General features: G+C 43.0%; 1 protein-coding gene across 1 annotated transcript in view; it reads left to right on the top strand.

Annotated features, from left to right (window-relative positions):
* Positions 1–22,969, top strand: part of wnt10a (wingless-type MMTV integration site family, member 10a) — a 59,215-nt gene extending 36,246 nt beyond the window's left edge. The window contains exon 4 of the mRNA XM_020512747.2: positions 22,047–22,969. Coding sequence (XP_020368336.1) covers positions 22,047–22,556 — 510 coding nt within the window. The 3' untranslated portion in view covers positions 22,557–22,969. The remainder of the gene's footprint in view (positions 1–22,046) is intronic.
* The last annotated feature ends 418 nt before the right edge of the window (positions 22,970–23,387 follow it).

Genomic DNA, 23,387 nt, shown 5'->3' with positions numbered 1-23,387 from the left:
CACAGAATAACACACAGGCTGGAATAGGATATACACAGGATAACACATAGGCTGGAATGGGATATACACAGGATAACACACAGGCTTGAATGGGATATACACAGGATAACACACAGGCTTGAATGAGATATACACAGGATAACACACAGGCTGGAGTGGGATATACACAGGATAACACACAGGCTTGAACGAGATATACACAGGATAACACACAGGCTTGAATGAGATATACACAGGATAACACACAGGCTGGAGTGGGATATACACAGGATAATACAGTCTGGAGCAGATGATGCAGCGGGTAGTGGTCATGGATTGGGTAGGTGCTGTCTTAGTGGCCTTGTTGACTTTCTGAAGTGTATTTGTAGATAGTATTTATTAATTAATCTCAGTATTTGATTCTCAGTATTATTCATTTCAGTATTTATTGCATTGCACTGTTCAACTTTCAGAATCAGGAAGCTTTTGCAAGGGGGAATGGATTTTCATCTCTGCCAATGGTAAAAGGATCTCTCTATCTTAGCCAATGGAGGATAGGATATTCCTGCACTGGACAATTAATGATAGTAGCAACTACCGTTATTTAGCATATTTTACATAATAACACAACCCAAAACTGCTCATATTGATCAAAATGTGACATTGGCTATAACCTCAGCATGCGGACTCATATTTTTAAACTTATATTTTTAAAACTTCAACTTTTAAACTTGTAGAATATAGAGACCATTCATCCCATTGTGCTTGTTCTAGAGCCCCAAAAGAGCTATCCAATTAGTTCCACTTACATTTTTCTTGTTGCCCTGAAAGTGATCAATTTTTAGGTACTTTTCCAGTTCACTTTTGAATCTACTTTTCCCACCCTTTTAGCTCAGTTGGCTGCACGGCTGGTTTGTGATGCAGAGTGATGTGAATATTGTGGGTTCAAATCCCAGACTGGCTGGACTGACCATGAAGGACTGTCCTTCCAAATTGTTCCCTCGCGTGGTAACTTTCGAGTTAAACACCACCAGTCGTCTCTCTGTCTCTAATGAGAGGGCTGCCCTACAGTTCTCTGAGACCATGGCACCTTTATCTTTCACATTTTAGATAATTCACTGGGTAAAGAAATTTCTCCTAATTTACCCTAATTTCCCAGATTAGTTTAAATCTGTCTCCTCTGGCCAATGGCCCATTTTCCTTTGTATTGCATCTTTCTCAAGCTGAGGACATTGAAACCCTTAATGGGGTAATTTAGAATTGTTCTTGCTGTCCAAGTGTTGGAAAAATGATTTTTGCACAGCAAGATCCCACAAGCAGCAGTGTGACGATGAGCAGTCCATTTATTTTCAGTGGCCTCCTTGCTCTTCATCAAATTAACTTCAGATGGATTGGAGAAGTTGGGCCTTGCATATTGTAGAGAAAAGGGGTGTTTTGTTGAAACTTTTCAACTTGCATCCATCATAACAATTCGCAAGAATATCAATTATTCTTGTGAATTGTCCTGATCAGTGCAAGATGGAAAACTGAAAACATGTGCCTTTTGTCAGCAATGTACACAAGTTGGAACTGTTTCCCTTGGAGAAGAGAAGGCTGAGGGAAGATTTGACAGAGGTGTTCAAAACCAGGAGAAGTCGATGCAAAATAGATAGGGAGAAACTGCTCCCATTGGTGGAAGCATTGAAAGGAGGTGAGATTCGCTGTAATTGGCAAAAGAAGCAATGGATACACAAGGAAAACATTACTAAAACAGGGAGAGTTTAGATCTGGAATGCACTGCAAGAGAACGAGATGGATTCAATTTCAATCAGACCATTCCAAAGGGGTTTAGTAACTTATTTCAAAAGGAACAACTACAGGGTTACAGGAAGAAGAAGGTTCATCAAGTGTTGAAGACTAAGATGAGGGAGAATCTTTTCCCTCAGAGGATGTGAGTCTTTGGAACTTCTTTGCTACAGAGAGCTGTGGGGGCAGAGTCCTTGCGTCTATTTAAGACTTGAGATAGATAGATTCTTGACCATTCAACGATCCAAGGGTTGTAGGGAAAGGGCAGGAAAGTGGACGTGAGGAATGTCGGATCAGCCATGATGCTATTAAATGGCAGAGAAGGCGTCAAATGGCCGACTACTGTTCCTATTTCCTATTGTTTTAAGTAATATGAAGAATAAAAGCCAGGTAATGGGTACAGGCCATCTGTAGTCTCATGAAGGGTCAGGACAAGTGCAAGTGACTTAATGGCTTTTTTAAAAAAAATCATCCCGAAAATGTAGACATTGCAGTTGAACCAGCATTTATTATGCAGAGGCACTTAAGGGTCAACTACATTACTGTGGGTCTGGAATCACATGCAGGCCAGATCAGGTAAGGAGAGCGGTTTCCTTCTGAAATAACTCCGTTGAGGCTGGTATCCTGTCACTAAGTCACCCGTTATTTACACACAAACAGTCTTTGACTTTAGCAATGCCTGTTCAGAGTTAGCCATCAGATTGTTAGTATCTCTGACACTCATGTTCCAATCTGTCAGCCGGGGGTCCCTGATGGGACCAGATTAACAGCCCCAATCAGAGAACTCATATTCTGTAAAGGACATTGGTGAACCAGATGGGTTTTTATGACAGTTGGCAATGTTTAGATGGCACCATTAAGCTGCATTATTATTTCAGACCTTTCCTTAAGCTAAATTCAAATTTCACCAACTGCTGTGGTAGGGCTTGAACCCATGTTTCCTGCAGTCATTGCCGTCGTGCCACTGTTTGGCAGCTAGAATCATTGCCTCTGCCTCAAATTGTAATGAATAAACACAGGGATGTGGAGCACAAATAGGTCGTTCAGCCCTTCGAGCCTGCTGTGTCATTCAAGAAGCTAACGATCTGATTGTGGCTTCGATTTCACAACTCCATCTTCTCCCTGGTAACGTTTGACTTCTGTGTTAGTTAAGAATCTCAGCCTTATTACTCATCTCCGTCTGGGGAAGAGAGTTCCACTTGTCTCCCATGGAAACTAGGTTGCTACGCCATTGTGGGACTGAGAGAGAGCGATAGACTGTGTGACAGACTGGGAGACATGGGAAGAGACCTTCAGCAATGCATCCAAGCAGACTAGCGATGCTCAATTCAAAGGTAGAGAGTTTATGTTGAATCTGTAAAAATCATCTCTGGTTGGGCAACGACTGAGCTAAGTATTCTCACTTAAAGAAGGATGCAAGGGTTCATGAACGTATGAATTTAGAAGCAGGAGTAGGCCATTCAGCCCCTCGAGCCTGCTCTGCCATTCAATAAGATCATGGCTGATCTATTCACTCTACAATCCCACCTATGCTCCCCATAACCTTTTATCCACAAGAATCCATCTACCTCTGCCTTAAAAATATTCAAAGACTCTGCTTCCACTGCCTTTTGTGGAAGAGAGTTCCGAAGAGTCATGACCCACTGTGAGAAAATATTTCTCCTCCCCTCTGTTTTAAGAGGAAGGGGAGCCTCTTATTTTAAATGGGTGACTTGATGGAAATAAAGTTGCAGGGGCTACATATTTAACTCACTGTTCGCATATGATATGCCCTGTTTTTAATAAAGACTTTCAAAATGAGGAATTAGAAGTCCACTTGACGAGAGTTATGAGAGAAGAACAAGGTGAATGGGATTAATCAACTTTCAAAGGACTAACACAGCAGGATGGGCTGAATGATATGCTGTATTCGTCTATAATTACAGACTTCTCCTTACAGCAATCTTTTTGCCCTGGTCCCAGTGGAAGGTTCATTACAGTCAGCCAAGCTCCATCCTCTGATAAGATGGACTAATTGCCAATTCTCATGAGTTTATAGTAATGACATTTGACTCAAGGGTTAAAGCAGCTCGCGAGAAGTGGGGGAGGAGATTGGTTTGTAGTAAGGCCTCTCAAAGTGGTGAAGTTCATTGATACAGCTATGGGATAAGTGTGGTAACAAGGGATGGTGGGGGAGGTGGGGAACAGTAGGTGGGGGGAGGGAGAAAGTGATCAGGGAGTCACAACAAATGAAGGTTCCCAGGCAGATGTGAAACCATTGATCTTCAGGGAAGACCTGAATCTGGCAGAAACTAGTGAAATCCAAATCCTTTTTTTTTGGTTTCTTGTGTTTTATTCCCTTGCTTCTCTCTCTCTCGTTCTTCCTCTCTTTCACTCCTCTCCCTCTCTCCATTCCTTTTTTGATCACAGTAGATTGAAAATAAAACAGGCCAAGGCTCCAACCATTTCCTTCAAACAGGGACCATGGTCCACCTCTTTCACCACATCTCACATTGACACAGCGTCACTCACAGGGCATACTGAACAGCACATCAACATGGTGTGTTTTTATTATTCTTCTGTCGGCTAATCTGGGCTCGTGTTACTTCTTGTAATCGGAAGGAAGATTGCAGTAATTGTGTTCCATTCCTGCATTTATACAGTGACTCCATTTCAAAAGCACTTCATTATCTGTCAATCGCTTTGGAATGTTCTGAGGTCGTGAAAGATGTTATGTAAATGTAAGCTTGTTAGTGTATAATTTTACATTGACAAACAATGAGCATATTATGCTCCATTTAAGTGCTTATTTGAAGAATCCATCTCTTTCCAATTATTACCACCTTGCCTGATTGTATTCCCTGCTGCCACATCTACGGGTCCAGTTAGCTGTTACCATTTTCGCTTTGTAATTGGACTAATCACAGTTGACGATTACTCCACAGCTACGTGCATCGAACAATGAATGATAATGGCGGGTTTAAAGTGGTAATTTCTCTCCAAGATGCTCGCTTTCTCGTTCCCTCCCTCACTCTCTTCCCCTCCCTATAAAACCTCCAGTCTGTAAACAGTTGCACTCTCATCCCTTTGAAGTCACCTGGGTTGTAATTATATCTGCAGCTTGTTACAGATCACAGTGTTGAGGACATGGCTTTTTGAACTGGTGCTGACCATTAGTACACCATTTTACAATCTATTAAGGCAAGGTTGAGCCGGTCAAGCCATGACCCTTTGATTTGAAACAATCCACTCACTACTCAAAACACTAATGGAGAATAGGAAGCTGTTGGAACTTGCTTGGCTCCAATGAATTCACAATTGACTCCCACTTTTGCCAGGCTAAGTTAACAACAGGCATACTTCAATCTGAATCAATATCCTGGTCATTTTGAGTCCAAATCCAAGAAATTAGTTCTTAGGGCTCAAGGGAGGCAATGGCCTAGTGGTATTATTGCTGGACTTTTAATCCAGAGACCCGGATAACGTTCTGGGGACCTGCGTTTGAATCCTGCCACAGCAGATGGTGGAATTTGAATTCAATTAAACAAAAAAATCTGGAATTAGGAATCTAATAATGACCACAAATCCATTGCCGTTTAGTTCACTAATGCCCTTGAGGGAAGGAAGCTGCTATCCTTACCTGGTCTGGCCTACATGTGACTCCAGACCCACAGCAATGTGGTTGATTCTGGGCAATTAGGGATATACAATAAATGCTGCCTAGCCAGTGACATCCTTATCTTGTTAATGAATAAAGGAATTGAGTGGGGAAAGGATCCTGAGTAGGATGATCATACTGAGTGGTGGAGCAGGCCTGAATGACCTACTCCAGTTCCTGTTTTTGAAAGTGGAGTGGCAGGTAGATAGGGTGGTGAAGAAGGCATTTGGTATGCATGCCTTCATTGGTGGGAACATCGAGTATAGGAGTTAGGATGTCATTTCGCCACTTTTCGAATATTGCATTCAATTTGGTTTGCCCTTCTATAGGAAGAATGTTGTTAAACGTGAGAGGGTGCAGAAAGGATTTACAAGGATGTTGCCGAGACTGGAGGGTTTGAGCTATAGGGAGACGCTGAATAGGCTGGGGCTTTTCTCCCTGGAGCAAGGGAGGCTGAGGGTTGACCTAACAGAAGTTTATAAAATCATGAGGGGCATAGATAGGGTGAATAGCCAAGGTATTTTTTCCCAGGGTGGGGGAATCCAAAACTAGAGGGCATAGGTTTAAGGTGAAGGGACAAAAATGTAATTTTTTTCACACAGAGGGTGGTGTGTGTCTGGAATGAGCTGCCAGAGGAAGTGGTGGAGGTAGGTACAATTACAACATTTAAAAGGCATCTGGGTGGGGACATGAATAGGAAGGGTTTAGAGGGTTATGGGCCAAATGCTGGCAAAATGGGACTAGGTCAAATTGGGATCGCTGGTCGGCATGGACGTGTTGGACCGAAGGGTCTGTTTTTGTGCTGTACAACTCTATGACTCTATGACTGTATCTCTATGTAGCATGTCATTCTTGTTCAGCATTGCAGTACAACATGAAGGGAGTGCTGTGCCGCTGAGGGGTTGCCAATCTGGTGAGACTTTTAATTTGCCCTTAGTCTCGTGGACCTGATTGAACCTGTCAGCCGTCTCTGGTCAGACATAAAATACAATTGTTTTAGTCCTAACGCTAGCCTAAAAGAAAGGTACGACTTTCATTGATAGAATGCCTTTCACCATCTTGGAATGTCCCAAAGTGCTTTTACATTCAATGATCGTAGAGTCAGGAACTGAATTAGCGAATTTGCACACAGCAAGCTCCCACCAACAGTAAAGTGGCAGATAACATGTTTTCCTGAGGTTGTCTGAGTGATAAATTATTACCAAGACACCACAGTGAAGTGATTTGTCTTTTTTGGACAGTGCTGAGGATTTTTTTGCATTCACCTTAGAGAGCAGACAGGACTTTGGCTTAACATCTGAGCCGCAGTCTGACTGTACGATACTCCGTCAACATGGCACTGGAATGTCTGCCTGCACTTTGTGCTCATGTCTCTCCTTTGGGATTTGAACTCACAGCCTTCTGACTGGGCGTGCTCCCCACTGAGCCACTGGCCCTGTGGTGGCAATGGGAAAGTTTCAGTCCAAGGGAATGTGAATCAAAGTGAGCGATCACACACTCTGTTCCCAGATATTCTGATCTGTATTCCTCGCAATGCAAGACCCCATTGACAGTGAGATTTGCAAAACTGCCCTGACCTATGAGATAGACACACAGATTGGTAAGTGTGAAGGCTAAGGGGTGCAATGGGCTAGTGGTATTATTGCTGACCTGTTAATCCAGAGACCCAGGAAATGTTCTGGGCATGTGGGTTCAAATCCTGCTATGGCAGGTGGTGGAATTTGAATTCAATAAATACCTGGAATTAAGAGTCTAATGATGACCATGAATCTATTGCCAATTGTTGGTAAAACCCATCTGGGTTCACTAATGTTCTTTAGGGAAGGAAACTGCCTTCCTTACCTGGTCTGGCCCATATGTGACTCCAGACCCACAGCAATGTGGTTAACTCTTAACTGCCTTCTGGGCAATTAGGGATGGGCAATAAATGCTGCCTAGCCAGCGATGCCCTCATCCCATGAATGAATAAAGAAAAGGGATTAATATGTAATGCTTGGCTGTTAAGAAGCCATTTATGAGTGGAGATAACACAGCAGGCCAGGCAGCATCAGAGGAGCAGGAAAGCTGACATTTCGGGTCGGGACCCTTCTTCAGAAAGGTTTGACTTTTGTAATCACCTAAGATATTTTGCACGTATATTAGTAATTAATCACACTAAGCAAAATAACTGTTCAATCCAGCATTCCCAGGGCTTGCCTGACAAATTGGATACAGAGATAGCAATGCTCAATTTAAAAATTTTCATCCTCAGGCGATGAAATTCCTTCACATTTTCAGATCCCTGCAGGGCTTTGTAACTCCTCAATCTTGAGAAGCTCCTCCAGCTCATCAATTCATTGAGGTCTGTTTGTTTTTCATTTGTGCATGGATGCTGGCTAGACCAGCATTTGTGTCCATCCCTAGATGCCCAAGAGAGTAATTAAGAGTCAACCACATTGCTGTGGGTCTGGAGTCACATGTAGGCCAGACCAGGTAAAGACGGTAGCTTCCTTCCCTAAAGGACATTAGTGAACCAGGCAGGTTTTTCCCAACATTGACAATTGATTCATGGTCATCAGGTCTGGCAGCATCTGTGAAGGAAAAAACAGAGTTCATGTTTTGTGTCCAGTGACCCTTCTTCAGAACCTGGATCTGAAACGTTAACTCTGTTTTTGCCCCCTTCACAGATGCTGCCAGACCTGCTGAGCTTTTCCAGCAATTTCTGTTTTTGTTCCTGATTTACAGTTCTTTCGTTTTTCATCAATAGACTCTTAATTACAGATTTTTATTGAATCCAAATTCTACCATTAGCTGTGGCAGGATTTGAGCCCAGGTCCTTGGAACATTATCTGGGTCTCTGAGTTAACACTCCAGTGAAAATACCACTAGGCCATTTCCTCCCTTCTCTACCGCCCTACCTCACTTTTTCCCATTAAGATGCTCCTTAAAAATTAGCTCCTCGACCAAGCTTTGGGTCATCTGTCCAATGCTCGCATCTTTGTCTGGGTATTAATTTTATTTTCCCCCAAGCTCATCGGAAGTGGAGTGTTTTCTTAACTTAAAGGTGCTATGTCAATGCAAGCTGTTCTTGCCTGGGTTGCTGGATAAGTGATTAATCTTCTAAAGACTGCCGTTGTTTGCTCAAAGCTCACCAGTTCTTCTGCGTGTTGTTTGTTCCTGTGCAGTAATTTGGTGCAAAGTGTTTGTTCGGTTGCTGACAGATGTTTTGTGATCGCAGAGGTGGAGAGGACAGGGGCTGGGCCAGGAGTCGCTGAGTGAGAGACAGGTTGAGGCCCTGGTGAAGCTGTGTCAACTCTTACAATTTGTCGAGTCAGCACATGTTTGCTGCAGAGAGGATTTAGAATGTGGAATGAGCTCTGACAGGGAAAAGCATGGGATGCCGTGAAGGAGAAGCTAATAAGCAGCAAAAAGAGGATAGACTCAAGGAGTTAGTTGAAGAGGAGTTGAAGGAGCCATCCCTAGAACTAAAGCATCAGACGAGAACATTTGGGTTGAATAGCCGATATTAAGTGCTGCAAAGACTTTGTTAAAATTTACTGTTTCGTGGAACGTGGGTGTCAGAGGCAAACCCAACATTTGCCATCCATTTCTAATTGCCCTTGAACCGAATGTGAGAGACATAGAGTCATACAACACGGAAACAGACCCTTCGGTCCTACTTATCCGCTCTGACCAGGGATCCCAATCTGACCTAGTCCCTAGTCCCATTTGCCAGTATTTGGCCAATATCCCTCTAAACCCTTCCTATTCATGTACCCATCCAGATGCCTTTTAAATGTTGTAATTGTACCAGCCTCCACCACCTCCTCTGGGAGCTCATTCCATACACACACCACCCTCTGCGTGAAAAGGTTGTATCTTAGTTCCTTTTTAAATCTTTACCCTCTCACCTTAAACCTATGCTCTCTTGTTTTGGACTCCCCCTATCCCGGGAAAAGACCTTGCCTATTAACCCTATCCATGCCTCTCATGATTTTATAAACCTCCGTAAGGTCACTCCTCAGCATCCGGTACTCCAGGGAAAAGACCCCCAGCCTAGTCAGCCTCTCCCCTCTCAGCTCAAACCCTCCAACCCTGGCAACATCCTTCTAAATATTTTTCTGCACCCTCTCTGTTTTAACAAAATCCTTCGTACAGAAGGGCGACCAGAATTGTATGCAGTATTCCAAAAGTGGCTCCAGCAATGTGCTGTACAACCACAACATGACATCCCAACTCAATGTCATGACCAATAAAGGCAAGCGTCCAAAACACCTTCTTCACCGGCCTGTCTACCTGTGAATCCACTTTCAAGTAACTATGCACCTGTTGTGCTAGGTTTTGTCAGAAAGTAGTTAAGAGTCAGCCACATTGCATTGGGTCTGGAGTCACACATGGGCCAGACCAGGTAAAGATGACAGATATTAGTAAAGCAGATGAGTATTTGCAACAAATGATGGTGTTTGTCATGCTCACCATTACTGAGGATAGCTTACAATTCCAGACTTTATTCATTAAATCTTAATTCTAGCAGTAGTAACCTTGGTGGTGTTTGAGCTCAGACCCCTGCAGCATTTGCCTAGAATATTATCCTAGTGGCATTACCAGTGCACCATGATCGCGACCTGTCTCATTTTTGGTTCAATGTCTTTCACTTATTTGTAACACACCAAAAATATTTCACATAAATCTTGACACGATTTTGAATAGTAAAGCAAAGGGACGGGAAGGAACTCGTCCTGGTGTCCTGGCCCAGTCCACCTTTATTTCTTAATCGATCTCAGTCGAAAACAGAATGATTCTGACCATTTATCTTTTGCTGTTTATGGGATCTTGCTGTGCACAATGTTAGCTTCTGCGGTATTCCAGAACAGTGAGTACACTTCAAAAACAAGCACCCCTGTCTGAAAAACCCACTGAAATGTGCAAATAAAACATCTTTCTCTCTGTTATATTTTGTCTAAGAGTTTTGCTATTTCTCCGTTTTATCACAGTGGACTTCCCCTTCGAGCGCTGCCTCTTAGTTATTTGGGTTAGTCATAGGGAACTAGATACTTAGTTGGGATAACGTATGTGGAACAAAGGGTATAAATTGAAGTCTATAGGATAAAAGGATATTGGGTGAAGGGTACAGGGTGAAAAATATAGGGGTGGAAGCAAGATTGGCTTCAACTGTAGGAATGTAGGAAATATAGGAATAGGCCATTCAGCCCATCAAACCTGCTCTGGTATTCTAGGTCGTGGCTGATTATCCACCTTAATGCCATATTCCCGCAACATTCCCATATCCCCATTGTCACTTGTGACCAGAAATCTATCGATTTCTGTCTTGAACTTACTGAATGACTGACCACCCGTCACTCTCTGGGGTAAAGATTTCCATAAGACCCACCAACCTCTGAATGCCCCTGGGGGGCTACTGACTTGGGCCAGATATGATGAGCGCAAGAGGCACAAGGTATCAGAAAGGTCTTGTGGTGCAGGCAAACAGAAATACGACATGGTAATTTAATCAACGTTTGAGGCATGTGATCAGAACGTCACCAGTCTTGCGGTGCCTCTCTGTCAAAAGCATCATAGAATCCCAACAGTATGGAAGGAGGCCATTCAGCCCATCGAGTCCACACCACCCCTGTAAGGAATATCCCACCCATCAGCTTGCAATTACCATGGCTAATCCAACCAGCCTGCATATCACAGGGCAATTTAGCATTGCCAACCTACACATCTTTGGACTGTGGGTGGAAACATAAGGAGTCTGTGGAAACCCATGCAGACACAGCAAGAACATGCAAACTCCACACTAACAGTCACCCAAGGCTGTGAACTGAACCCAGGTCCCAGGTGCTGTGAGGCAGCCGTGCTAAGCACTGAGCCACCATATTGCCTACAGCTTTCCTCAGGACTTGACAATCAAGGCAAATGTGATCATGAAACGTTGAAACGGGATGATTATTGACCTGCAAATCATTGCAGCATACAGCAATGGCAAGTAGTGTCCATAGAAAAGAGAATTGCTCAGCAGTGTGTTGGAATGACAGTGCTCCTCCCATCACTAGCCATTGATCTGGACTGTAACATGCAGGTAACTCTCTGAGCGACCTGTCACACTAACCAACACAAGGTTGTAAGCACAGTGGCTAGCACTGCTGAAGTTGATTTTCCGGTAATGGTCTATGGTTTCAGAATGGGTAGAACAAGGGAAAGCCATGCATTACAGCAACAAGAACTGATTGTTCCTCTTTACCTTTTAATAGACTAAATCAACATATAATCTCACAATACTCAAAGGTAAACAAGAACAGTGACAAATTGAAACTATTTTAAGATCTTTGTTTTGTCTGTTTTTAGCTGGATGTGTTAACCCTTCATCAAGCATGTGTTAAGAGAAGGAAGACTTTACTCAAACAACACTGTGGTGACCATTTCAAACTTTCTTAAAACTATTGACCCAAATATTGAAACTATTTCAAAGTTATTGACACACAGTGGCTCAGTGGTTAGCACTGCTGCTTCACAACACCAGGGTCCTGGGTTTGATTCCAGCCTTGGCTCACCGTCTGTGTGGAGTTTGCACATTCTCCCTCATCTCTGTGGGTTTCCTCCCCCCACAGTCCAAAGGTGTGCAGGTTAGGGTGGATTGGCCATGCTAAATTGCTCATGGATGTATAGTTCAGGTGGATTAGCCATGGGAATTACAGAGATAAGGTAGAGTAGAGGGGTGGGTCAAGGTGGGAAGCTCTTTGGAGGGTCAGTTTGGACTGAATGGCCTGCTTTCATAGTATAGGGATACTATGGTTCTAAACGGGGCAGGGATGAAGTACTGTCCTACAGCAAATTGATCAAGAGACAAAGATATTTGAGTGGAAGGCTGGAACACAATGATTCTACAGCTGTAAGTGCTGGTAGTTTTTACAGGATGCTGTTTTTGGAACCTTTATTTGTTGTCAAATCATGCTCCCACCAAGTGGAAGATTAACAAAATAAGATCAAATGAATTATTTTGTGGGATAAAAAAACTGAAAGAACTGCAGATGCTGGAAATCTGAAACAAAAACAGAAATTACTGGAAAGTCTCTGCAGTTCTGGCAGCATCTGTGGAGAGAAGTCAGAGTTAACATTTTGGGTCCAGTGACCCTCCTGAAGATCAGTTCAGTTCTGATCAGCTCTGAAGGAAGGGTCACTGGACCTGAAACGTTAACTCTGATTTCTCTCCACAGATGCTGCCAGACCTGCTGAGAATTAATTTATAGGATCTGGTTAACATTGTGACATGATGTGCGTACACCTTTAAGAGGGCATAGCACAAACTACAGCCAGTCATTATGTACCTTGACCACTGCTACTTCAGACTAGCCACAGATCATGAGATAATTACATCATTTCCTGTTGAGGTGTACAATAGTTGACAATCATTTAGTGAATTTCCTTAAAGGTATATACCATCATATTACAATGACAAAAATAGATACCTCAAGGAGAGCTAGATGCATGAATGAGGGAGAAAAACATTGAATGATGTGCTCATAAAGTGAGGTGAAGAGGAATAGGAGCAGGCTTACATGGACCTTATACACCTGCATAAACCAGTGGGGCTGAATGGCCTGTTGTATATATATAAATATATAGGTATATATACCAGCCTTTACAGTTCATCCCCAATTGCCCTTGACAAAGGAGGTGACGGTGGGCTTGGATTACTGCAGTGGTTATGATGCTGGGTGAGAGAAACTTGCATGTGGTGTTCTTGACCTTCTGGGTGGTAAGTGGTCACAAAGATTTGGAAGGCATGGCCAAAGTTGTTGAGTTGCTGTCATGTAGCTTGTAGATGGCACACACTACTCTCAGTAAAGCGTTTGATAAGGTTCCCCACGGTAGGCTATTGCAGAAAATATGGAGGCATGAGATTGAGGGTGATTTAGCAGTTTCGATCAGAAATTGGCTAGCTGTAAGAACACAGAGGGTGGTGGTTGATGGGAAATGTTCATCCTGGAGTTCAGTTACTAGTGGTGTACCTCAAGGATCTGTTTTGGGGCCGATGCTGTTTGTCATTTTTTATAAATGACCTGGATGAGAGCGTAGAAGGATGGGTTAGTAAATTTGCGGATGACACCAAAGTCGGTGGAGTTGCGGATAGTGCAGAAGGATGTTGCAGGTTACAGAGGGACATAGACAAGCTGCAGAGCTGGGCTGAGAGGTGGCAAATGGAGTTTAATGCGGAAAAGTGTGAGGTGATTCACTTTGGAAGGAGTAACAGGAATACAGAGTACTGGGCTAATGGTAAGATTCTTGGTAGTGTGGATGAGCAGAGAGATCTCGGTGTCCATGTGCAAAGATCGCTGAAAGTTGCCGTCCAGGTTGATAGCATTGTTAAGAAGGCGTACGGTGTGTTAGGTTTTATTGGTAGAGGGATTGAGTTTCGGAGCCATGAGGTCATGTTGCAGCTGTACAAAACTCTGGTGCGGCCGCACTTGGAGTATTGCGTACAGTTCTGGTCACCGCATTATAGGAAGGATGTGGAAGCATTGGAAAGGGTACAGAGGAGATTTACCAGGATGTTGCCTGGTATGGAGGGAAGGTCTTATGAGGAAAGGCTGAGGGACTTGAGGCTGTTTTCATTAGAGAGAAGAAGGTTAAGAGGTGACTTAATAGAGACATAGAAGATGATCAGAGGATTAGATAGGGTGGACAGTGGGAGCCTTTTTCCTGGGATGGTGATGGCTAGCACGAGGGGACATAGCTTTAAATTGAGGGGTGATAGATATAGGACAGATGTCAGAGGTAGGTTCTTTACTCAGAGAGTAGTAAGGGCATGGAATGCCCTGCCTGCAAAAGTAGTAGACTCGCCAACTTTAAGGGCATTTAAATGGTCATTGGATAAACATATGGATGATAATGGAATAGTATAGGTTAGATGGGCTTCAGATTGGTTTCACAGGTCGGCGCAACATCGAAGGCCGAAGGGCCTGCACTGCGCTGTAATGTTCTATGTTCTATGTTCTATGAATCAATGAGGGAATAAGTGAGTTTCTAATATGGTGGATATGGTACAAATCGAGATGGATAATTTGCCCTGGGTGGAGCAGTTGTGGTCTATTCAGGCCCTTGAATCTACCCCACCATTTATTAGGTCATGGCTAATCTGATTGTCGTCTCAACTCTACATTCCCTACATTTTGGCGAGGCAGGAGCCGAGCGGTATTATTGCTGGACAGTAAATCCAAAGACCCAGATAATGTTTTGGAGACGCAGGTTCAAATCCGGCCATGGCAAATGGTGGAATTTGAATTCAGTAAAAATCTGGAATTAAGAGTCTGATGATGACCATGAAGTCATTGCCAATTGTCAGAAAACTCCATCTGGTTCACTAATGCCGTTCAGGGAAGGAATTTGCCATCCTTACCTGGTCTGGCCTACATGTGACTCCAGGCACACAGCAATGTGGTTGACTCCTAACTGCCCGCTGCCCTTTGAAAATCGACGTGACAGCGAACCGCCATCTGAGAAATAAGCATTTAGCTCTCACAAGGAATCGCTAAGCTCTCTAAGAAAGCACCATCTTATCCATAAGAAGTACCATGGCACTTCTAGCTAAGAGTCCTCACAGTCGACTTCACAGAGAAAATATCCCTAACAGCCAGAACAGCAGAAGAAAGGCATTTATGACTGCCCTCTGGGAAATTAAGGATGGGCAATAAATGCTGGCTTAGCCAATGATACCCACATTCTGTGAATGAATAAATTAAGAAGAAATTCTCACCAATTCCTCCACTTTCCTGACCACCATTCTGTTAAGGTCTCCTTGATGTTGTTCACTGGATCCTGGTTTTCCAATGTGACACTTCTACAAAATTAATCCTTGACTTGCCCCAACTTTTAACTCAAGTTGAATTGCAGCTGACCCCACATAGTGCAGCTTTTTACCTCTGAGCTTACTGACCAATCTCTCGCCTCGCTGGATTATCCTTAACCTTGCTGAACCTATCCTGACCGTTCTGATTCAGACCCTCTCTTCTGCAATGCCCTGCCCCAGATGGCTACATTTGACACCTCTTCAATCCCCTCAGTGCCTTGCATGAGTGGCGCAGTAGCAATGTCCCTGTCTCTGAGCCAGGAGGCCCAGGCTTAAGTCTTATCTGCTCCAATGGTGTGTTGTATGTTAGGGAGGAGAGGTCAAACCCGCCTGATAATTAAAACCAAAACACAAGCCCTCAATCTGTTATGGCAGGAGTAGGGGACCCCTTCTAATAATTAAACCACAAACACCCTGAGAAGCTCGCCTCACCTTGACGAATTTGTTAAAAAGGAGTAAGTGTTACGGAGAAGGGGAGGTTAAATGAATGAAAATCCCTGATATTCACTTTATTAGTAACAAGTAACAATTCATTTATTTAGTCTTAACAGTGAAGAAATTAACAAAATTACTAACAAACTGAACAATTCCCCCTTAACTACGAACTATTCCCTAACTGAACTAAATTATACTGATATGCCATTCCAATAAATGCAAGTCCCACTTGTATAAACCCAAGTAATAAGGCAATAAATTAAAACGTAGTCTCTCAAAGTCTACTTGCCTTTCTTCTGCTGTTCTCAAATCACAAACGCCTTTCTTCTGCTGTTCTGGCTGTCAGAGATGTTTTCTTTGTGAAGTCTACTGTGAGGACTCTTAGCTAGAAGTACCATGGTACCTTTTATGGATAAGATGGTGCTTTATTAGAGAGCTTAGCGATTCCTTGTGAGAGCTAAATGCTTATTTCTCAGTTGGCGGTTCACTCACACACAAATTTTCAAAAACGCTCTCCTTGGATGACATATCCATTTCCTTGCAATAGCATGGGTCTGAGGTTGTTAAAACGATCAGTTTTAAATTCAATTGACTTTCAATCGCTAAGCGCTTGGTTTAAATTAATTGGCTGATTCCAGCCAGTTGCCAAAACATCAAAACAAACCCAAGGTTTCCAATCACACAGCCAATTGATATATGTTTCAATTTCAGAACTGACTGTACCCCTTCAGCAGCTTAGACACATTTTCTGTATAAATCTCTAAGCTTAGAACAGCACTTTACCTCTTAAAGGAGCCATGCATTATTCTCCCTTATCACTTTTTTTACAAACAAATTCCAGCTTCCTGCCTTCCAATTCACAATTACTCTACACAACTTTGTGACATATAACAGGTTCATTAGAAAACGTACAAAAAATTGATCACAGGTGGCTATGATCTTTCTTTTCTGACACTGTCCTCAATGCTGCCTCTTTATTCCACTCTATTGCTTCATCAAGATATTTGTAATTAACTAGACAAGTGAATGCAGTCTAATTGACACAAGGTACATTGACCATTAAAAAATAGATTTTCTAACTATTGGGCAAACATTGTGTGAGTTTTGCATTCTTCTTTTCAGTCCTCTGTGTGGCCCAGTGTCAATGGGACTCTACTCTCACACAGTACTTTGTACTAAGTCTTTGTATTGAGCATCTTCTCAACACCCTTTATTTGTACAACATCCTCTACATAGAGAAACGCACAATGATGACTATACTTCACATGTTCTTGATGGATGAAGAGGTGTGAAATCTTGAGATTGCAAAAAACTTGGTACAAAATGCAAACTCGATCTTCAATAACGTCTCAAGGCAATTTAGGATCATTCTTGCCATTCACACGCCATTTTAGACTCCCAATAACCTTGATTCATCAGGGAACCTAAGTCTTCCTAATAAGGTTAGAGCATTAGCAATTGTGTGTTTGTTTGTGTGGTGTCAAAGAAGTTTGGGGAGGTTTTAGATTCTTTGAAACAAGGTCAAAGCATGGAAGCATTCAATTGTGGTAATTTGGCCTATCATGTACTGGCTCCCCAAATGAAGAACTCACGGATTGCCATTCTCCACTTTCTCCCCTGAACACTCAACGCTGTTCTTTTTCAAGTAGCAATTCCCTTCTGAATGCCTTGATTGACCTGCCTCCACCACACTCTCAGGCAGTACATTCCAGATCCCTAACCACTCACTGCTAAAGGTGGCTTTTCTCATATCACTTTTACTTACATTGCCAATTAGCTAACATCTGCGCCATCTCATTTTCAAACGTTTTCCCACGTGGGAACAGTTCCTCCAAGCCTACTCTGCCCAGATCACTCATGATTTTGAACATCTCAACCAGATTTCCAGTCAGCATTGTCTTCTTCAAGGAAAACAGATCCAACTTCTCCATCTTCACAACCAAAGCTCCTCGTCCCTAGAATTGCATTCAGTTCTGGTTGCCACACTACAGGAAGGATGTGGAGGCTTTGGAGATGTTGCAGAAGGGGTTTACTAGAAGGCTGCCTGGATTAGAGGGAATGAACTATAAGGAGAGGCTAGAAAAACTCGGCTTGTTTTCTCTGGAGGCTAAAGGGAGACTTGATGGAATCCTATAAAATTGTGAGAGGCATAGATAGGGTTGACAGTCAGAAGCTTTTTCCTAGAGTTGAAATGTCTAATAAAAGACAACATGCATTTAAGGTAAGAGAAGGAAAGTTCAAAGGAGATGTGAGAGGCAAAATGCTTTACACAGAGAATGGTAGGTACCTGGAATGTGCTGCCAGGGGTAGTGGTGAAGGCAGATACGATAGGGACATTTAAGTGACTTTTAGATAAGCGCATGAATAAGCAAGGAATGGAGGGATATGGACAATGGACAGGCAGAAGGGATTAGTTTAATTTGTTCTTGTGCTGTACTTTCTATGTTATAACTAGAATGAATCTAGTCATGTCACATTGCCAGGATCTCACTTCCTCACCTTAACATGGAGTAATTGCGTAAAGGAAGCATTCTATAGAGAGTCTCCTTCACATGTAGTTTACAAACAAAGCCAATGCTCACACGTCTTTCGGAACTGATTCCGCTTTCTCCTGGTGCTTTCACTTTTTACCAAGCCATTTCGGGATCACAGCCTTGGTGTGAATTTGGGATGGGAGGGAGATAAGGAACTTTTGCGAATAAAAGCATAGTTGAGCTGAGGAGAAATTCTTTTTTTAGGAGGGTGTAAATTTGTGTTCATTGCAGCAGCGAGCTGTCAATGCTGGGTTATCATGTATATTGAAGGTTGAGATTGACAGATTTTTAATCAAGGGTAATGGGGATAAAACAGAAAGGTGGAATTGAGGATTATCAGATCAGACATATTTTCATTGAATGGTGGAGCAGCCTTGAAGGGTCTACTTCTGCTCCTATATCCTATGATTGTGGTCTTAGCAGTGCCATGAAAATGGACAGTGTGCATGAGCATGTTGTAAATAGATGTTGGAGATGAAGAAGGATTGTAAACATCTTTCTAGGAGGGAGGAAGTAACTTAAAACAGGTACAAAGATGTCAAAGGAAAAGTAACAGAGACTCAATTATGATTACCAACACTGAATTCCCACAGGGGTTTGTTGGATAAGGAACTGGTTCTGAAGGGGTAAATGTTCATGTTACATTGGCTCCACCCGTTCTACTGATATCACACACAGTCTTAAGGCCCAAGTGTGTATGACTGGCCAAATGTAGTTGTACTTATTGTTACCATGTAATCATCCTTCTTGCTATCTATAAACAGCATCTCTTCTATAGATATTCTATAGTAGTGTATCCTCCCCAACTAATCACTAGACGGACCCAAGACAAAGCAAAGACAAAGGTGGATTAGTGACAGTGAACAATCTCAAACAATCCTTACCCAATACTACATCTAGGTACAGGTGGCAAACACAGTAAAGGTGTACCTGAGAAAATACCACAGAGTTCTGCACCAAATATTTTTATTTTGTGGGATGTGGGTATCTATGGCAAGTCCAGAATTTGTTGCCCATCCCTAAATTCCTTTGGACTGAGGGCCTTTCTGGGAATTTGCAGAGGGCGGTTAAGAGTCAACCACATTGCAGTGGGTCTGGAGTCACATGTTGACAACGTTGGCAAGGATGGCAGATTTCCTTCCTTAAAGGGCATTGCTGAACTGGGTGGGTTTTTGCAATAAGACATGATAGTTTTATGGTCACCATTGCTATGATTAGCTTAATTATATTGATTTGGTTTAATTTATTATTGTCACATGTACCTAGGTACAGTGAAAAGGTTTATTTTGCTTACAGTACAGGCAGACCTTATCATACAAAGTGCATTAGGGTAATAGAACAGGGTGAGGAATACAATGTTACTGCTGCAGAGAAGGTGCACAAAGAGCAAGGTCAACATTAAATTTGAAATTTGAGAGGTCCATTCAGAAGTCTAATAACAGCGGGGAAGAAGCTGTTCTTGAATCTGTTTGTACATGTGTTTAAGCTTTTGTATCTTCTATAACCAGGGTGGGAGGGGTTTTTGATTATGTTGGCTGCCCTTGCGAGGCAGAGAGAAGTGTAAACGGAGTCAGTGGATGATAGGTTGGCTTGCTTAATGGACTGGGTTATGTTCGCAGCTCTCTGTAGTGTCTTACAGTCCTGGGCAGTTCAGTTGCCATACCAGGCCATAATGCATCTGGATAGAATACTTCCCATGGTGCATCGATAAAAATTGGTTAGAGCCTTTACAGATATGCCAACTTTCCAGATTTGTTAAATGAATTGAAATTCCAGCAGTTGATATGGTAGGATCTGAACCCATGTTCTCAGAGAATTACCCAGGGACTCTGAATTACTGGTCTAGCAGCATTATCCACATGACTATCCTCCCTTTTAAAATTTGATAGTCTCTCAAGAAACACTATTAGTGGCTGCATTGGCCTACTATTCTGTTTTCCATAGGTACTGCTTTACAGAATCATACCAGAACCTTGAAACAACCTCCACCAAGATCAGGCCCTGCACTTCTTAATTCCCAACGATGATATGAATGCACTGGATGGGGAGCAGAGGAGATTCACCACAATGTTGCCATGGATGGAGCAGGAATAGAGACTAGATAGGCTGAGGTCATTTTCCTTAGAACAAAAAAGGCTGAGGGAGGATCTGATTGAAGTGTACAAAGTTCTGAGGGGTGTAGACACGGTAGATAGGGAGAAACGTTTCCCCTAATAGACAGGTCAATAAGCAGGGGGTATAATGTAAAGGAGCAGGATGGCAGATTTCTTTCCAACACAGACATGAGTTTTTAACTCTGTATTTTAATGGTCACCGTAACAGATTATAAAACCAGTTTTTAAATCCAGATTTAATCAATTAAGTAAATTTAAAAGACACACTTGTTGTGACATTTGGCCTCATGCCTTGAAATTGTTAGTCTTGTAAATTAGCATCACAGTGTCCTTATTTTATAGAAACATATGAAATTATGAAGGGAATAGATATGATAGAAACCGGAAGGTTGTTTCCACTGGTGGGTATAGAATCTGGGGGCATAACCTGAAGGTAAGAGGGAGCAGATGTAGGACTGAGGTCAGGAGGAACTTCTTCACCCAAAGGGTTGTGAATCTGTGGAATTCCCTGCCCAGTGAAGCAGTTGAGGTTACCTCATTGAATATTTTTGAGGCAAAGATAGATAAATTTTTGAACAGTAAAGGAATTAAGGGTTATGGTGAGTGGGCGGGTAAGTGGAGCTGAGTCCACGAAAAGATCAGCCATGATCTTATATTTAGTCGTGGAATGCTTTGGAGTGTTTGATAATATTAAAGACATCATGCAGCTACATTGCTGTTAGTTTTACATTGTTATATAATCAGTGTCTGTGAATTATTGTGTGCATAGTTCATTTAATCAGAGTCTAAGGTTAAATAAAAAAGAAGTATTCAGCTTTTTAGGTTCTTCAGTCCTGACGAATGGTCTTTGGACCCAAAATGTTAACTCTGTTTCTCTCTTCACAGATGCTGCCAAAACTGTTGAGTTTCTCCAGCAATTTCTGTTTTTGTTTACTTCAACGTTTTAGAGTCATAGAGAGGCAGAGAGTTTTTACAGCATAGAGAAAGCCCATTGTGCCTACACTGGTCATCAAGCATCTATGTATTCCAATCCTGTTGTCCAGGAGTTGGCCTGTAGCCTTGTATGCTATGAAATTGATTGTTTTATGACTTACCAATGGTGTAAAGGGTTATGGGGACAGTTTTGGTAAACACAGAAACATTAAAAAAAAGGAGCAATAGTAAGGCTTTCAGCCCTTTGAGCATGCCACGTCTTTCAATATGATCATGGCTGATCATCCAACTCAGTCCCCTGTTCCCACTTTCACCCTTTACCCTTTGATCCCTTTAGCTCTAAGAACTATATCAAACTTGAAAACTTAAATTGGAGCTTTTGATCAACCATGATTGCATTACAAGGCAGAGAAACTCAACTGGACTCACCATATACACACAGTGGCTGCAGGAGCAGGTCAGAGGCTGGGAATCCTGCAGCGAGTAACTCACTCCTGACTCCCCAAAGCTTGTCCACCATCTATAAAGCACATTAGGAGCGTGATGGAATACTCCCCACTTGCTCCAACAACACTCAAGAAGCAGTGGCCTAAATGGTACATTTCTGGTCCTAAGTCTTATGCTCTAATGGTGTGAAGTGTTTGATTGTATTTTGATTGTATCAAATGGTGGAGCAGGCTGAATGAGCTGAATGGCCTATTTCTGCTCCTATGTTCCTTGTCGTCCCTGAATGTGGGAGATCTGGCCTGGTCTGAACCCCTCTTTCTTTTGTCTCCCTGTGTTTCTGTTACCCCCAGATGATCGCAGACAACATGAAGAGGAAATGCAAGTGCCACGGCACATCTGGGAGCTGCCAGCTGAAAACGTGCTGGCAGGTGACCCCCGAATTCAGGATGGTGGGCAGCATGCTGAAGCGCAAGTTCTACAACGCCACCCTGATCAAAGCCCACAACCGCAACACGGGGCAGGTCGAGCAAAGCCAACCCCAACCCCAACACCAACAACAACACCACCACCACCACCACCACCCACACCGGAGGAAATCCAATGCCGGAGAGCTGGTCTTCTTCGAGGAATCCCCCAATTTCTGCGAGAGCGAGCCCGGTCTGGACTCAGCGGGCACACGAGGGCGGATCTGCAACAAGACCAGCCCCGGCCTGGACAACTGCGAGAGCCTGTGCTGTGGCCGGGGTCACAACATCCTGCGACAGACGCGCACGGAGAGGTGCAGCTGCAAGTTTCATTGGTGCTGCTATGTGGCATGTGAGGAGTGCCGAGTGACAGAGTGGGTCAGCGTGTGCAAATAAACCGGCAGCACACTTGTCACAGGAGATACGAACTCAGAAAACACACCCACACACACACACACCCACACACACACACACACACGCGCGCACACACACACACACACACACACACACACACAACAGAGTGGGAACGCTTCAACTTAAATGAGAGGGCACAGTTCAGCCAAAGAAGCTGTTGGAACCTACACTTCTGCACTGCTGCGGAAGTTTGCAACACTTACAGGGACAAACTCCCTTCCTCTAGTGAGGCAGAATCACGTTTTTTTTTGGAGTTTCCTGGGAATCTCTGCCATCTCTCGTTTTTTTTTTATTCCGTCTCAACTCGACTTGAACGTTTGACAGACTCGGAGGATGCTCGTGAAATTGACAGACTCAGGAACTTCTTCAAAAACTTTGCCAACTCAACTAAAGTTGTGTGGAGAAGTTGGTGGGTGGAGGTGGGTGTGGGGACGGAGTTGGGGAAGAGGGGAAACAACTGCGAGAAAGGCAGGGAAAAAGATAACGAAAGAACAAATGTGTAATTATTTGTATTTGTGTGTTCATTGTTTAATTTCCTATTGCTGTTGTCTAATGTATTATAAGTTATTTTAATATAACAGATAATTGTGTCATGTTCAGTGCTAATATTAAACTTAAACTCAAAGCAACATGCTATTGTAAACTGTTGTGAGTTAGTATCGGGAACTGAACAGAAAACCAAAGCGCACCAACTTCACAGAATCGTTATAGCCCAGAAAGAGGCCATTCAGCCCATCATGCCTGCAAGGGTTCTATTAGTGAGTGCCAATCTCCTGTTGTCTCCCCTTAGCCCTGCACACCCTTTCTATACAA

Source organism: Rhincodon typus, chromosome 7 (assembly GCF_021869965.1).
Source record: "Rhincodon typus isolate 14 chromosome 7, sRhiTyp1.1, whole genome shotgun sequence".
NCBI classification, from domain to species: Eukaryota; Metazoa; Chordata; class Chondrichthyes; order Orectolobiformes; family Rhincodontidae; genus Rhincodon; species Rhincodon typus.
Note: the sequence above shows the minus strand (reverse complement) of the source record. Positions and strands in the feature narration are given on the sequence as shown.